Source organism: Ascaphus truei, chromosome 9, assembly GCF_040206685.1.
Source record: "Ascaphus truei isolate aAscTru1 chromosome 9, aAscTru1.hap1, whole genome shotgun sequence".
NCBI classification, from domain to species: domain Eukaryota; kingdom Metazoa; phylum Chordata; class Amphibia; order Anura; family Ascaphidae; genus Ascaphus; species Ascaphus truei.
Genome location: NC_134491.1, coordinates 58,401,034 through 58,416,208, shown reverse-complemented (window position 1 = coordinate 58,416,208; position 15,175 = coordinate 58,401,034). Strand labels below are relative to the sequence as shown.

The 15,175-nt window shown below is 43.3% G+C and overlaps 1 protein-coding gene across 11 annotated transcripts in view; it reads left to right on the top strand.

The window, feature by feature from the left end:
• EVL (Enah/Vasp-like) overlaps nt 1-13,032 on the top strand; it is a 122,249-nt gene extending 109,217 nt beyond the window's left edge. For 5 of the 11 annotated variants that reach the window (XM_075615088.1, XM_075615084.1, XM_075615083.1 and 2 more), the window contains 10 exons: nt 472-1,362; nt 2,248-2,492; nt 3,243-3,364; nt 3,873-3,933; nt 4,611-4,671; nt 6,175-6,241; nt 6,330-6,392; nt 9,096-9,165; nt 9,986-10,043; nt 12,400-13,032. In XM_075615088.1, coding sequence (XP_075471203.1) covers nt 472-1,362; nt 2,248-2,492; nt 3,243-3,364; nt 3,873-3,933; nt 4,611-4,671; nt 6,175-6,241; nt 6,330-6,392; nt 9,096-9,165; nt 9,986-10,043; nt 12,400-12,437 — 1,676 coding nt within the window. In that variant the 3' untranslated portion in view covers nt 12,438-13,032. The remainder of the gene's footprint in view (nt 1-471; nt 1,363-2,247; nt 2,493-3,242; nt 3,365-3,872; nt 3,934-4,610; nt 4,672-6,174; nt 6,242-6,329; nt 6,393-9,095; nt 9,166-9,985; nt 10,044-12,399) is intronic. The other 6 variants (XM_075615085.1, XM_075615090.1, XM_075615089.1 and 3 more) reach the window with 6 other exon arrangements.
• The last annotated feature ends 2,143 nt before the right edge of the window (nt 13,033-15,175 follow it).

Sequence of the window (15,175 nt, the reverse complement as noted above, 5' to 3'; positions counted from 1 at the left end):
CAGCATATGGACGTATTAATTGTCACCCAATAAAACACAAAAAGAAAATAATCTAGAAATGCCACAAGTGCTGCATGAGATTTGTGTTGCTTTACACAAGTAGAATTTGTCATTCATTGTAATGTGAATGCCACAAACTCTCATTCTTACTGCATTTGACAAAGGTTTGCTGATTTCCGTGCCAACAAACACATTGTTTACTATGAACAGGAGCAGTGCTTGGTTGGATAAGCCATCAATACGAAACCAATGAATCAATCCCCCCCGCCCCCTAAATATAATGGTTTTGAAACAAAGCAGGCAAAAAGTCCTTTATTTCACCTGTACATCATGGAATTCTGTGCATGCTCCATTTTATATTTTCTGTTTCCATCTGTCTTTCGGTTCCTGCTTTCCTAATCACTCTGCCTTATTTGCTTTCCTTGATATATGCCCATTGTATTCTTTTCATTTTCTCTTCTGTTCTTTTAGTTTCTACCCTTCAGATAAAAGTGTCTTCCTCCCCTTCCCACTGCCAGTCTCCTCCTCCTGACTACAGTAACTACAGTGCTTCTCCTTCAGCCGGCGCTGTCCCACCGCCTTCTTATGCAAAAGTTATCTCTTCAGCATCTACTGTCCCTGAACCTAGTAGTAAAGCCACTCACAAGTCCTGTAACAGAACCAGCGAATCCCCAGAGTTGCAGCACAGACATTCTGGATCAGAGCCTTCAGCATCCCAGGGTTCTGCCTTTTCTCCAATATGGCCAAGCAATGGGACTGTATCCCGGAGCATCAAGCAAATCTCTTTATCCCCACCGCCTGCTCCTGCTTCCCATTCTCCATTAACCGCTCATCAGTCTGTAAGACATCCCCCTGTGTCATACTCTCCTCACTCCTCTTCTCCTCTTGTTTCAATGTCCTCTCCAACGCAGAAGAGTGAGTCGCCACAGTCGCTTATTCCAGTGGTCCTTCCTGTGATTCCTGTCCAGAATGGCAGGATCAGAGGATGTACCGATAAAACGGTCCAAAAGCCCTCACTGAGTGTACCTCAGATAGCCCCAGATGACCAAGCAGAAGAAACTCTAACTACACCAATTCCCATAAACTCCTCTAGAACCCAGGTTAAAAGTGTTGATCGTTCTTACCTATCATATTTAGAAACTGTACCCATTGCTCAGTTGCCAGTTATACCCAGCTCTGCTGGATCCCTGCCCCCTGCTTCTGCTCAGACCTCCTTCCAGTCTTCCCCTCATGCTCCCCAGCAATCTTACCAATCCATGTCACACTTTGTTTCATTACCTCCCCCTTACGCTGCTGTATCTGAGGTGAATTTGTCCAAGAGGACCGCACCTTACATGACATCATCAACCATTTCCCAGTTGAGTAAGTACATGTTTTTGAATGAGTGCGTCATTTAAAAAAAATAAAAATAATTCAGACTGACGTTTTCCTGCCATTCAAGTGAATGGTTCAAACCGGGTGAGAAAAGCAACATCTAACACTTCTCAACATGAGTAGTTCCAGGTATTTGGAAAAGACAATGTGGGCTGGTTATCAATTTCTCTGCTGTTAAACTGGTGCAATTAAACCAAACAAGATCTTTGATAACGTACATATTGTGATGTTTCTTGCCCAAGTTTGGCAGACGAGAGACTTTGATTAAAACCCCCAGATAAATTTAAATTGTAACTACATTAATGAACCAAACAGGGGTATATATATATGCTTTATACTTTACAAGATCAAAATTCTACAAATAGCTTCTTGTCAATATTATTTTAATTTGCTAACAGACAAGTGCCTTCGACCTGTCTTTTTGAGACATCACAGACCACTGAGAGTAGTGGCACCGATGAACGTTTAATGATATCACACTTTCCCCGTCACAGGTAGAGTTCTGGCATTCAGCCCTGAAGTCTGAGCCCATCACTTAATCAGAAGTGTGCAAGTCTATTTATGTCTGATATCCTATGTATAGCTCAACACATACATTGTGTGTTTATATATACAAATTTAGATAGCTTCAGCACATTCGTTCTCAGCCGCAATGATTAAAAACACCTTAAATTGCTACACATTGAAGATGCATAATAGTAAGTACTATTAGTACTATTTTCTCACATACACACTTGAACATAATGGATGGAGCTCATGCTGGTCCACTGCCGTGTCAATATTGGGATTTCATTGATGAACAGTCTTTTTTGGATTTTCTGGTGGATGATATCTTGCCATATTTTAATACAAGGCTTCTCCTTGTTCTCCAAGGTCCTATGGTTCCAGCAGGCCACCCGTCTTCTGTGGCTATGGTTGCTGCTGCAGGAGCAGCACCGGTTCCAGCTAGTGGTCCACCACCTCCACCACCACCAGGGCCGCCACCGCCAGCAGCAGCTACACCTCCTCCTGCCCCACCTCTGCCGGCAGCAGGAAGCCAAGCAATCGTCTACGAAGAGAACCCAGCAGCAGGGCTGGCTGCAGCTCTGGCCGGTGCCAAATTGAGGAAAGTACAACGGGTAAGACATAGATACATGTCTGTGCAGGTGTAGCCAATGGTATTGCAACCGGGACATGGACAACACACCAGAGGGAGAAGCAGCCATTGATTTGAATCAGCCACACACAAGAAGGGGGCGGGGAATGAGTCCCTTCTCTGAGGAGCTGTCAATCTGAGATTTTACCGCAAAAAAAGCCTGGGTCTTCCTTAAACCAGGAGATTAAAGTAGGAAAGGAAAACATTGGAGAACATTCGCCTTTGCTAGTTAGCTGATGTTTCAGAGTGTGCTTTCACACCATCTTCAAGCAATACATGTGATCCTCAAAGTTGTTTCTTTTTGTGTCGGCTAATACTGCAATCTGCTTGTATAAAAAGGCTTCCTGAGGCAGCAATCCTGCCCACAATTGAAAATAATTTCTTTACAGTATTCGGAGTGGGGCGTTCCCCCGGAGTTGAAACGTGCTACTTTCAGCTCAGAGGTCCTGAACCCCTCTCTCTTCTTCCCCCACTCCTACCCCTCCCCCTCCCTCTCCTACCTCTGCCCCCTTCTCCCCCTCGACCTCCCACCCCCCCCCTTCTCCCCCTCGACCTCCCACCCCCCCTTCTCCCCCTCGACCTCCCTCCCCTCCCCTCTCCCCCCACCAGGGATCTTTGAATTTCTAGTTTTCGCAGTCTTGTTCCCTATTGGAGAGTGGGATTAAGAAATCACTAAAATCAGGGGCTAAATGGCTGAGAGCAGCTTTCACATGGAAACCTTCTATTTTTAAAGCCAGAAGATAGCTCGGGAGGCTCTAGTCCCTGTGGGGCCACCAAGACCGATGCCAATCGAACAAGTAGCGGTGGAGGTGGAGGAGGGCTAATGGAGGAGATGAATAAACTGCTGGCAAGAAGGTTTGCTTCTCTTTTAAAGGCAGCCGCGCTGTTCTCATCTTCGGAATCGGGGAGGGGAAGGGGATTGTTGCTGGTGTATAAAAATTAAGTGAAGTTATCTGGGGGAATTTAACAAAAAAAAGTCCTACTCACAGGAGCACATGTACACAGTAGACCAGGGGGTGGGCAACTCCAGTCGTCACGGGCCATGCACAGGTCAGGGTTTAAGGATATCCCTGCTTCAGCATAGGTGGCTCAATCAGTGGCTCAGTCTTGATGAGTGAAGCAGGGATATCCTTAAACCCTGACCTGTGCGTGGCCCTTGAGGACTGGCATTGGCCACCCCTGCCATAGACCTTCACCTTTCAGCCGAGCCATTTTTTTTTGGGGGGGGGGGGCAAGAATGCAGAATATTCTGCAAGAAATACACATACACACACTGCTCTTTCCGAGTCAGATAGATAGATGCATTACTTTGCTTGTATACTTTATTAAATTATAATATGATCATGTTTTTGTTACAAAACAGAAGAAAAGCAGCCTCGCAGACAGACAAACCAGGTGACAAAAAGGAAGAGGAATGCCAAAATGTAAGTCCTTGTTTTTATTGAACTTACGAAGAGATTCATCACACTTTGTACATCTGGGGGGTTTTTTTTAATAGAAAATATGCAGTACATTTTAATGGAAAGTTATCTTTGAGAGCCTACTGAAGTTGGCAGAATATCTCGCTGAAGTGCAGGAGAAGTTAGGCGACCTATAACCCTAGCATGGTCATTAGTGACCTACTGGTTAACCAAACCTTGCGCCCCAGGTATTTGAATTAGTAATGTGGTCATAAAATCGTCATAATGTATGGGGAGGTTTCACAAAGGTCGGACAACAGGTATCCAAGCCTGATCGACATCAACTGCTATTCAAATCAATGGCAATTAATGCTGATCGAGCTCCGATACCAATTATTGGAGCCGAGTGAATCCCACCAATACTGCACAAAACCATCCTGGCAAAGGGTGCGAAATGCGCTTGGGCTTACATAAAATAAGAGGTATTTTTTCTGATCTGCTAATTTACTCTAGAATCTGAAATCCTAAATATAGAACAGTTTTGTAAAAACCTGTACATTTGTATGCAGGTAGGCAGCTTTTATTTATTCATTCAAACTCTTTTACATTGAGATCTACATTTCGGAATGTAAAAAAGAAGAATAACGTTCATTACATCCCATTGGTCACCTCTGAAATACTTAATATACTGCTTTTTGTAGGAGGAAGCCAGTCTTTCGTCTTCTCCGAGTACTCGAGGTCCTACACCACAGAATTCTTCAGGTAAAACTGAAGCTACAACATATTTCTATCCCACCAACTAATATTAAAACTCTGTACTGTATACATTATACATTACAGGCATACCCCGCTTTAAGTACACTCACTTTAAGTACACTCGCGAGTAAGTACATATCGCCCAATAGGCAAACGGCAGCTCACGCATGCGCCTGTCATCATGTCCTGAACAGCAATACCAGCTCCCTACCTGTACCGAAGCTGTGCACAAGCGGGGAGACTATAGAGCCTGTTATACATGCATTATTTACATCAGTTATGCACGTATATAATGATTGCTGTACAGTACATGCATCTATAAGTGGGGAAAAGGTAGTGCTTCACTTTAAGTACATTTTCGCTTTACATACATGCTCCGGTCCCATTGCATACGTTAATGCAGGGTATGCCTGTATACACTTGGTTTGTTCTTCGTCTCGTACTGTATGTTTGACTAATGCACTCTATGTGATGTGGAGCTTGGGTTTCACCTTTTACTTTTTATTTCCTAACATGATGATAGCTGAAAGCATATTTGAAACTAACCGCAGTAGCACTGTGTCCAGTGCAATGCCTTCCACCCCCACCACATTACAATCAAAGTAACATACATTCACGTAGGAACAGTATGTATCAAGCTCGTGAAACATCTGACTTGACACAATCTGTCACTCCTATCACTTACTGTTATAACAACTAAAATATGTTGAAAGTGCAGTTATACATTTCTACTTGTACATTTGTAAAATACATGTGTAATATAATAAAAGCACAGCAATTATGTTATAATATTCATTTGAATACATATTAACACATTCAATATTACAGAAAATCATACATTATTAGGCCTACATTTTCATTGTTTTACATGAATCTCATGTGGTAATGCAGCTTTAAGTCAATTTTGTTCATCTAGAGGTTTAGAAGACTCCTTCTAGAAGGTAATTTAGAGAGGCGATGTGGCTAGAAGACGCCTTCCGGGTATTTAAATGTATCACCACAAGATGAGGTCTGATTTCAATATGGCAGCATAGCAAATTAAGCAGTGGGGTGTCTTCTAGTAAGTGCCTTGCAATACCGCATCTTCCAAAACAGTCCAGACCGCCGCTTATTAAATCTCCCTTATAATCTGCAACATGTTTATGGTGTAATACAATGCATTAAGTTATTTGACTAACCTTAAAACGTGCCCCACAAATCAAGCATCCCAACAGTCTGCACTCATGGTTACTGTCCCACACTGTCACTCCTACCACCCATTGTGACCAAGCACTGCCATCTACAGCACTTATTCCCTCACCTACTGTCTCTGTAAGTTCCCCATCTAACCTCTTAGATTGTAAGCTCTTCGGGGCAGGGATTTCCTTTCCTATTGTCTGATTTTGCTGCACTTATTGTATTATTATAATTCCCTGTACTGTATTATCTGTGAAGCGCTGAGTACACTTTTGGCACTATATAAATAAAGACATACAATACAATTAAATTCTTGGATATGCTATCTTACAGACCTGGGTAAAAAGCCATGGGAGAGGAGTAATTCTGTTGAAAAGCCTGTAGCCTCATTACTTTCAAGGTAAGCGACATCTATGTTTAAACTGCTCATGCATGAAATAAACCTGTAGAGCGCTAAATTCATGTGCTATCTCATTCCATTGCCATAGAACTCCACCAGTGGTGAAGAGTCCTGAAGCTAAGAGTCCCATACAATCTCAACCACCCTCTAGGTACCAAACCAAACTGCAGCTCTATTACTGTTTCAGCTTGTCCCGTGAAAATTCCTGTCATTCCTTGTTCAGTGGTCCGCAATTTGTTGTGGTGTTGTTGCTATGTGTTTACAGCATGTTCTTCATTTCTTTTCATCATTGTGTAAGTCAGTCATATTGTTGAGTTGTACAAAACTTCTCCATGAGCAGCATGAAAATATGCAGTATTGTGTTACTGTAAGATATTCATTCTGCATAGCAATGTTATACAATTTGTGGTACGTGTGTCATAAAATTGGGTCCTATGAAAGTACTCAAGAGATTCATTGCATAGTCAGGGGTACTTTTGCCAAACAGAACTTGTGCAAAATACAGTAGGACACTACTCACATGGACAAGGGAGGACTACGCGTCACCTTCACCGATAGTTTGAGGAAGTGTTGATCATATAACATTGAGTTTTGTCTGTTAGACTTAGTTGGAGGTGTTACTTTGGTAAAGGTGAAATTCCTACTTGTCTTCTTGTTCCTCTCTCTGTACAATGATATTTAACAGCAAGTTACCTTTGGATTGTACGAAAGAAAACGAATATACAAGTAGTTGTTTTCCTGCCAATATCTGTGTATTATCACACAACCTCTCACATTGAGCTCGGATAATTTTTTGTTAATTAATCGTGATTCACAGGTTAACAATAAACCTAAAGATCAGAGGGGAGAATTACAACACACTCACAACAATCCTCTTCAGAGGAAGTACAGCTCAACCCCCTTATAACGCTGTGCTTGGGGTCCAAAGTATCACATTGCGTTATAAGCGGATCGCGTTAGAAATAATGTACAACTGTATGCATTGTACAATAAAGTATTTAAGATACCAATAATTGTGTTGTAAAGTATTCATAAATACGAAAATTGGGAGCCCCGCTTACATCGCGTTATAAGCGGATTCGCGTTGTAAAGGATCGCGTTATAACGGGGTTGAGCTGTATATGCAAGTTATGAAGTTCTGAGCATACCACGTAATAATTGAGAATACACTTTATGCTTGAATGGTAACCTTGTAACGGTTGGGGGCCATGACTCCGTTGTGAACTTTTTGTCCAACTTTCTACATGGAGATCTCAAAACAGCACGAGATGTAGATTATTATGACAATAATAATAATAATAATAATAATGGACAAATATAGGTAACAAGTATCCCTTGGATGCACTGGATTTCTTTGCATTAGTTCAGCTTTGCAATGAAGCTTGTTTACTGCTAAATTATATTAATAATAACTTTATTTCATATAGCGCTATTCTCCCAATGGGACTTGAAGCGCTTAATAATAACAGTATAGTGCAGGGTATGCAGCACACAAGAATTTGTACAGACACAGTTCCTGCCCAGGTGAGCTTACAATCTATGATTTTGTCTCCAGACGCACAGGGAGATAAAGTGACTTACCCAAGGTCACAAGGAGCTGACACTGGGAACCGAACCCGGTTCCCCTGATTCAAACTCAGTGCCATTGTTAACAAAGCCAGTGTCTACTCACTGAGCCGCTTCTTCTCCCTACATTGCAAATTCTTAAGTATTGAGATGGAGAGGGGCGGAGACAGCAGGCATCGGGACACAAACCTCAGCATTGCCAAATGCAAGAGTTTCAGTATCTGATCTACTATTCTACTGAGTGCCTAGTACCTATGATTAGTTTTCAGGCCCTTCATCAATATCTATAACCCCTTCACTGCCTGAAACACATTACTTTCCTGGGTTTTGCAAGAATTGTTTCCAGGAATCCAATTTTTTAAACTGTATATTTGCCTCTACAGGGGAATGGCAAAGAAGGGTGGGTAGCCGTGTTGGTCCTTTCATCCATGTTGTAACAAAGGAGGGAAAGGGAGTAGGGGATATGACACCTTTTATTGGACCAACAAGTAGTTGATATGTTTGTTACAAGCTTTCCAACCTCTCAGGGTCAGGGTAACCCGATAAAGGCTCCTGCGAGGTATCAGCCTATCAATGAAAGGTATCATACCCCCTACTCCCTCTCCCTCCTTTATTACTACTCTACAGGAGAATAAAACACTTCAGCACGGTCTAAAACGATATTGACCAATGCACATCGTTTCATCTAGCATTACTATTAGTAGAATAAGGGAGAAATAGGAAAATAATGTATTTTTAGATATTTAAAGTTGGTCAATAGGTCTATGCCAGCAAGAAATGAGACAAGGTCTGAAAATACAAAAATACAGGATACCTTGAACTGGTATATGTAGCGTAATATAAAGTTATAGTATCTGACTGCAGAATTCTTGTGGCTGCTCAAATCCTGTTTCACAGAATGTATTAGTTGTTCTGCACACCCCGTAATAAAGAAACAGTTGAGTTGATGTTCTTGGCAGCATCAGGAAGCTGGAGGTAGTTGAGATATCCACTTCTCCACCAAACGTCTTCACCCATAGGGCTCTTCTTCTCTAAACTCAGATAGCGCACGCAAGGCTGCCATAGCGTGCGATCACTGCTGTCTCAGTTTCTTAGAATAAGGGCCAGAGACCATGAAAAATAATACACAGGCACAACTCGTATAAACAACTCATTCGGAGTTCTCATCTCCAAATAGAAAGGCCCAGTTGTTGGACCATGGAAGGAACAGAAACGTATTGTGTGATTGCTCATATCATTTTCTGTACAGTACGTCTGTCTCCTTACTTAAACTTTGCCACATCCCAAGCAGGATGAAACCTGTGAACAGCAGCAACGATGTCTCTACGGATGTCTTAGATTTTGACCGAATGAAACAGGTAAGTCCAGATGTTGTTGATCATGTGGGACTTTGATGTACAATAAAAATGCAATGGGTGAAGTATTTCTGTATGTAAATAAAAATATGAAGTGCGTCTTTATGGCTTTGCAAAACTTTAGGAATCTTCAAGAAATTTCCAAAGCAAACCAGGGTAACTTGATACATCTCAATCCTTTTCTTTTTAAAGAGGCAATCCAAGCATCTTAAATAAAGATGCTAATTAATAAATAGAAAACTAATTACCTAAGCTGTTGATCGATTTGTACTCCCGTGATCGATCAGAAAAATCCTATTTCCCAGGGTTCATTAAATGGCTGTCATTCAGTTTCAATCAATCCTTCAGTCAGTGTAACTCAGCAGCTACAATTTACTCTTATATTACTAAGGTAACATTGTGTATTGTTACAGTTTGCAGCTGAAACTGCTGGGAATATTAGCAACACATTCTCACAAACAGGAAAGTGTTACAATGATCTTGCACTGCTGGGGAGATGTGCTAAAGCCTGCTATAGAAATTAAAGGATGCTCGTTACATTAAAACTCATTAAAAATGTCATTAAGAGTTGAATTTTAAAATATAAAAAAGGTAGTAAGTATTATCTAATATTATTGAACTGTTTTAGTGGGGGGTGGGAGGATACACATCGGATATTGCTTGGATTGCTACTATAAATGTTTATTTTACTATTTGTGAGTTAATTGAAAAGGCAAAAAATGACCCAGTGTTGAATAGAGCAATCTGATTTCCTATGTTTTCTCTAGAGCGTTTAATGCTTATACAAATTGCTATGTCTGTTTCTTCCTTTTTGCTCAACTAGGAAATACTAGAGGAAGTTGTCAGAGAGTTGCATAAAGTCAAGGAAGAGATTATTGACGGTAAGTTATTAACACGTTAACAAATATATCTTAAATATCTTACTCATAACCAGGGTCGGTGCAACCACTAGGCAACAGGGCGGCACATTTTGGGCGGGGGGGGGGGGGTGAAGGCAGGGAGATGGAGTGAGAGAGAGTTGGGGGGTAAGAGAGAGAGAGGGGGGGTGAGAGGGGGTTGAGAGAGAGAGGGGGTGAGAGAGAGGGGGTGAAAGAGAGGGAGTGAGAGAGAGGGAGTGAGAGAGGGAGTGAGAGAGCGCGAGGGACGTGAGTGAGGTGAGAGAGCGAAAGGGGGTGAGCAAAAGTTAGGGGGGTGAGAGAGAGTGAGGGGGTGAGAGAGGAGGATGAGAGAAAGACAGGGATGAGAGAAAGAGAGATGAGAGAGGGGGTGATAGAGGGGGTGAGAGAGTTGAGAATGAGAGAGGGCGAGAGGAGGAGAGAGACTGGGATGAGGGAGATCAGAGAGAGAGGGGGTGAGAGAGGAGGATGAAAGAAAGACGGGGATGAGAGAGAGTGAGGGGTATGATAGAGAGAGGGGATGAGAGAGAGCGGGGGGTGAGAGGAGGATGAGAGAGAGGGGTGAGAGAGAGAGAGGGGTGAGAGAGAGAGGGGTGAGAGAGAGAGAGGGGTGAGAGAGAGGAGAGAGGGGTGAGAGAGGAGAGTGGGGTGAGAGGATGAGAGAAAGATGGGGATGTGAGAGAGGGGGATAAGAGAGGGGGATGAGAGAGAGAGGGGGGTGAGAGAGAAGGGGTGAGAGCACGCGAGGGGGATGAGAGAGAGGGGGATGAGAGGGGGGGTGAGAGAACGAGAGGGGGTGAGCAAGGAGGGGTGATAGAGAGGGTGGTGGCTGAGAGCATGAGGGGGTGAGAGAGTGCGAGGGAGTTGAGAGAGCGCGAGGGAGTTGAGAGAGCGCGAGGGAGTTGAGAGAGCTCGAGGGAGTTGAGAGAGCGCGAGGGAGTTGAGAGACAGAGAGGGGGTGTGATAGAGGTGGGTGAGAGAGCGAGGTGGGGGTGAGAGCGAGGTGGGGGTGAGAGCGAGGTGTGGGTGAGAGAGCGAGAGGGGGTGAGAGAAAGAGGGGTGGGGTGAGTGAGAGCTGCTGAGGAGCATACGTGGGAGAAGCTAGAGAGTATCGTGTTGGACCGGGGCAAGTGCAGCCAACATACAAGAGATTGAAACTTTTTTGGGGGGTTGGGCATGGCTGAAGATTCGCCTATGGTGCCTAATACCCTTGCACCGGCTCTGCTCATAATTGGAATTTAATCCATGGAAATTAATTGTGGATGTTGCTTCTATTGTACAAATTAGAACATACTGGTTCATGAGTTCTAGTTATGGTTGTCAGGGACAATTTAAAACCGTAACCCTACTTTAAAAAAATAAAATAATCATTTACACACGTGGGAGGAGGCGAAGGAACCCTCTAAAGTTGAACCACGCTTTTTTTGCTCTGGAGACCCCTCATTTCCCGAGACAATTTTAGTGTCCGGTGCAAAAACTTCTGGTCGTGAAAAAGGCCGCCAAATTTCGCAGGCCAATATGAAGTTGCAAAGGATGACGTTGCGGCTTCTTGTTGGGATGACTGTAGACGCCATCTTTAAAAATCCAGGAAGTATATAAAAAAGTAAGTAGCTCGGGAACTGATGGGGTTTCTCAGACCTAAAAATAGCACTTTTTAGCTCCAAAGAACTCCCAAGTTCAAATTCTGTAAATGTGTATGTATATATTTCTCAGGGGTAGCTAACTCCAGTCCTGAAACTGCCAACAACTGGCCAGGTTTTTAGGATATCCCTGCTTCAGCACAGGTGGCTCAATCAGTGGCTCAGTCATCAGCTGTCAGACTGGGCCATATTCCATCCTGAGCCACAACTTATCCCAGGGGTGCACAACCTTTTTCCCCTGTGCCCCCCCCCCCTGCCGGCTCGCACCCCCACTCCTTACCTTGACTCCGGCTTTCTGACGTCACGTGACCCCCGCATGCCATGGCGACACGTTGCCAGAAGCCGCCGGAGTTAAGGTAAAGGAACTTACAGAGACCTCGCGCGCTCTCCCCCGGCATTTAAATGCTTTGGGGGAAGAGCGTGGGGCCTCTGTAACTATAACCCCCCCCCCTCGCCCCCAGACACGCCTGCCTTATCCTACAATACAATCACCTTCTTGTTCCAACATTGTCCCTGATTCCCTCTGGAGAGTAAGCTCCCACGAGCAGGGCTCTCATTACCTTCTGTATCTGTTTGTGCAGGTCCTTCCTCACCTGTGTGCAACTGTTTATGTAATATACATAACTCTGTTCACTGCTGCGGAATGCGTTGGCTCTGTACAAATAAACGATAGTAATAACAGTGTGTTTGTTTGCTTGCAGCCATCAGACAGGAGCTGAGCCGAATCAGTACCACATAATGGCGGCACAGACTCCGCAGTCCAGGAATGTACGGTGGATCCCACGTAGAACGGATGAGTTCTGAGTGTTGTTCGGTTACTGAAGACAAAGGAAGAAACCTGCACTGTCTTTGTTCCTATTACCTTTTTATTAGCAGACTCCGCACACTTTGAAGCTTTCTGCCTTGGATTTGCATTTACTTAAAAAAAAAAAAAAAGTCTTAACATGAAAGAAAATATTCAAACATTTAACATTTCTGGATTGTTATTTTATTTTTTAAAGATTTCCTCTGACATCGCACATCAGGATTTGTCAGCCTTTTTTTTTTGTAAGATATATTTGCTTATTTAAATGTATTATTTTTCTTTTAGTAGTAGTTCGAGAAATGTGAACCATTTGCTTTAATAGGGTGACTCCCGAGTACTTTTACTGGTAGTCTGCAGTGATAAGACCCTTTTTTGCCAACAGAATTTTATTGCAGAATCACAAGAAAACCAGAGACCTGTTCCAAATTGTACAGTGACAAAAGTCTCTACTTCATCACAATATTAAAATGGTACGTCAGTGCACAGCAGTAACTGTATTCATATGGTAATAAAATGTTTATTGTCCAAACACGTCTGATGTTGTTTTACTTTAGGGTCTGGATCTTGCTATGGTTGTGCATGGTTCATAGTAAATTGTTTGGGAGGTCTGTGGCCCTTCCTCCTAAGCTTAAGACCATCCATCCCATCCAGGGTTGCCAACACTCTGGGTTTGACCTGGAGACTACGGGTTTCAGCCACTTACCTCGGTGCTATGGGTTGAGCTGAGTAATCTCCGGGGGGGGCGGCATCTCCCCCTGCGAATCCCGTCAACGTGGCTGTGTGACGTAAAACGACGCTGTGTTGCCATGACAACGGGAAGCTACGTGACGTCACGGCATCATGTGATGCCCAGGTGCCATGACAACGGGGTGCTATGTGACGTCACGGCATCACGCAGCATCGCGTTGCCATGACAACGGGACATCACGTGACACCTCGGCGCTGTAAGGTGTCCCGTTGTCACGGCCACTTGACGCCGTGACGTCATGGTATTGTGCGCCATTTGAAGTCGTGGAACTAGATGGGTGGTAACTGCTTTTAAGTCAATGGCAGTTAACACCAGATCGAGAACGATAACCCTTATCGAGAACCGATACCTTATCGTTGATCCATGAATCCAGGTGAAAGTGCTTTAAGTTTGACTCAAGGCCAGTGGTTCCCAACTCCAGCCCTCAAGAACCTCCTGTAGTTCCGGTTTTAAGGATATCCCTGTTTCAGTACAGGTGGTTCAGTCAAGATAACTGAGACATGGATTGAGCCACCTGTGCTAAAGCAGGGATATCCTTAAAACCTGGCCTATTGGAGGTTTTTAAGGACTGGAGTTGCTAAATGTTAACCCCTGAGACACCGCACACAAGCTATTGGATCTACTATTATTTGATTTGATCTTCTCTCTTTCCAGTGGAAGAAATCCAACAGACACAGTATACAAGTAGCCCGTGTATGACCTGCCAAGATAGGTTTACCAAGAAGTGGTTGCAGGCTTAAAATGTTTTGGCCAAAAAAAATTGAACTAAATGACCCATACTTAGGAAGAAACAATATATCAAAAACATACTAAATAGTCATGTATAATAATAATACACAGGTAGTCCTCGATTATCCAACGGAATCCGTTCTGGAAGTAGCGTTGGATAGTGAATCCGTTGTAAAGTGAGTCCCATGTTAATCAGTGGCGGTGAGCGTTGGATAACGCGTTCCGGCGTCGAAAAACGTTCCTTAAGAGTTGCATAGTAAAGCGTTGGATATGCCATTTGTTGTAAAGTGAAACGTTGGATAACGAGGACTACCTGTACTAAATAATTTGTCTTACTGTATATTAGATGTGCATTGGGCTTCTTTGTTTATAGTAGTTTTACTTTAGGAACCATTTATAATACTCTTAGCCGGCATATTCCTATTGTCTTTTTTTATAATAGTAAAATATTATTACTATCAAATACATATTGAGCTGGTCAAATGATGACCGTTAAAATAAATACACTCTTTTTTTTCACTTAAAAGAAGCAATTCATGTTTTTTTTAATTATTGTTTTTTAACATTGGATTGAAGCAGGGGGGTCTCCAGAAATGAACCCCATTAATTTCAGCTCCGGGTACCCCCTACTTGCCGAGATGCAGACCTCCAAAAGGTGTGCCAGTATCTCGTAATATTGTAACGCTCCCGTGTCACGTGGACCAATAGGAAGACGCACCCGCTGACGTCACGGCTCCCTATTGGCCCGCGGGAGATTTGAAACGCCGCCCTTTACATGATCCCTGCTAGTCAGCGGAACGGCTACCAGTATCCCCTATGGAGGTAAGTGTCTCCGAATGCAGGGGGGTCCCGGAGCTGACATGAGTGGGGTTCAGCTCCACAGACCCCCTGCACTGGGCACAGCGATGCAGGCTGCTGCTCGCTTCCGCTCCTTTCCATGATCCAGACCAGGAAAAATGGAAAGCACACAAGACAGTGCACTCGATAGGGAACTCACTTAGATGCACACCACTTACATTTACAATATAACCTTTATTGACATTACATAAAACATATATTAGAGATAATGTAGGTGTAACCAAAATTTAAAAATGAGTTTGACGAACTGTCACCTGATCTAAATAGTTAACCACTTAATTGCACGTTAAACTAATGATCTAGGAGATACAAGGCAAATACAGCAGTGGTATTAGTA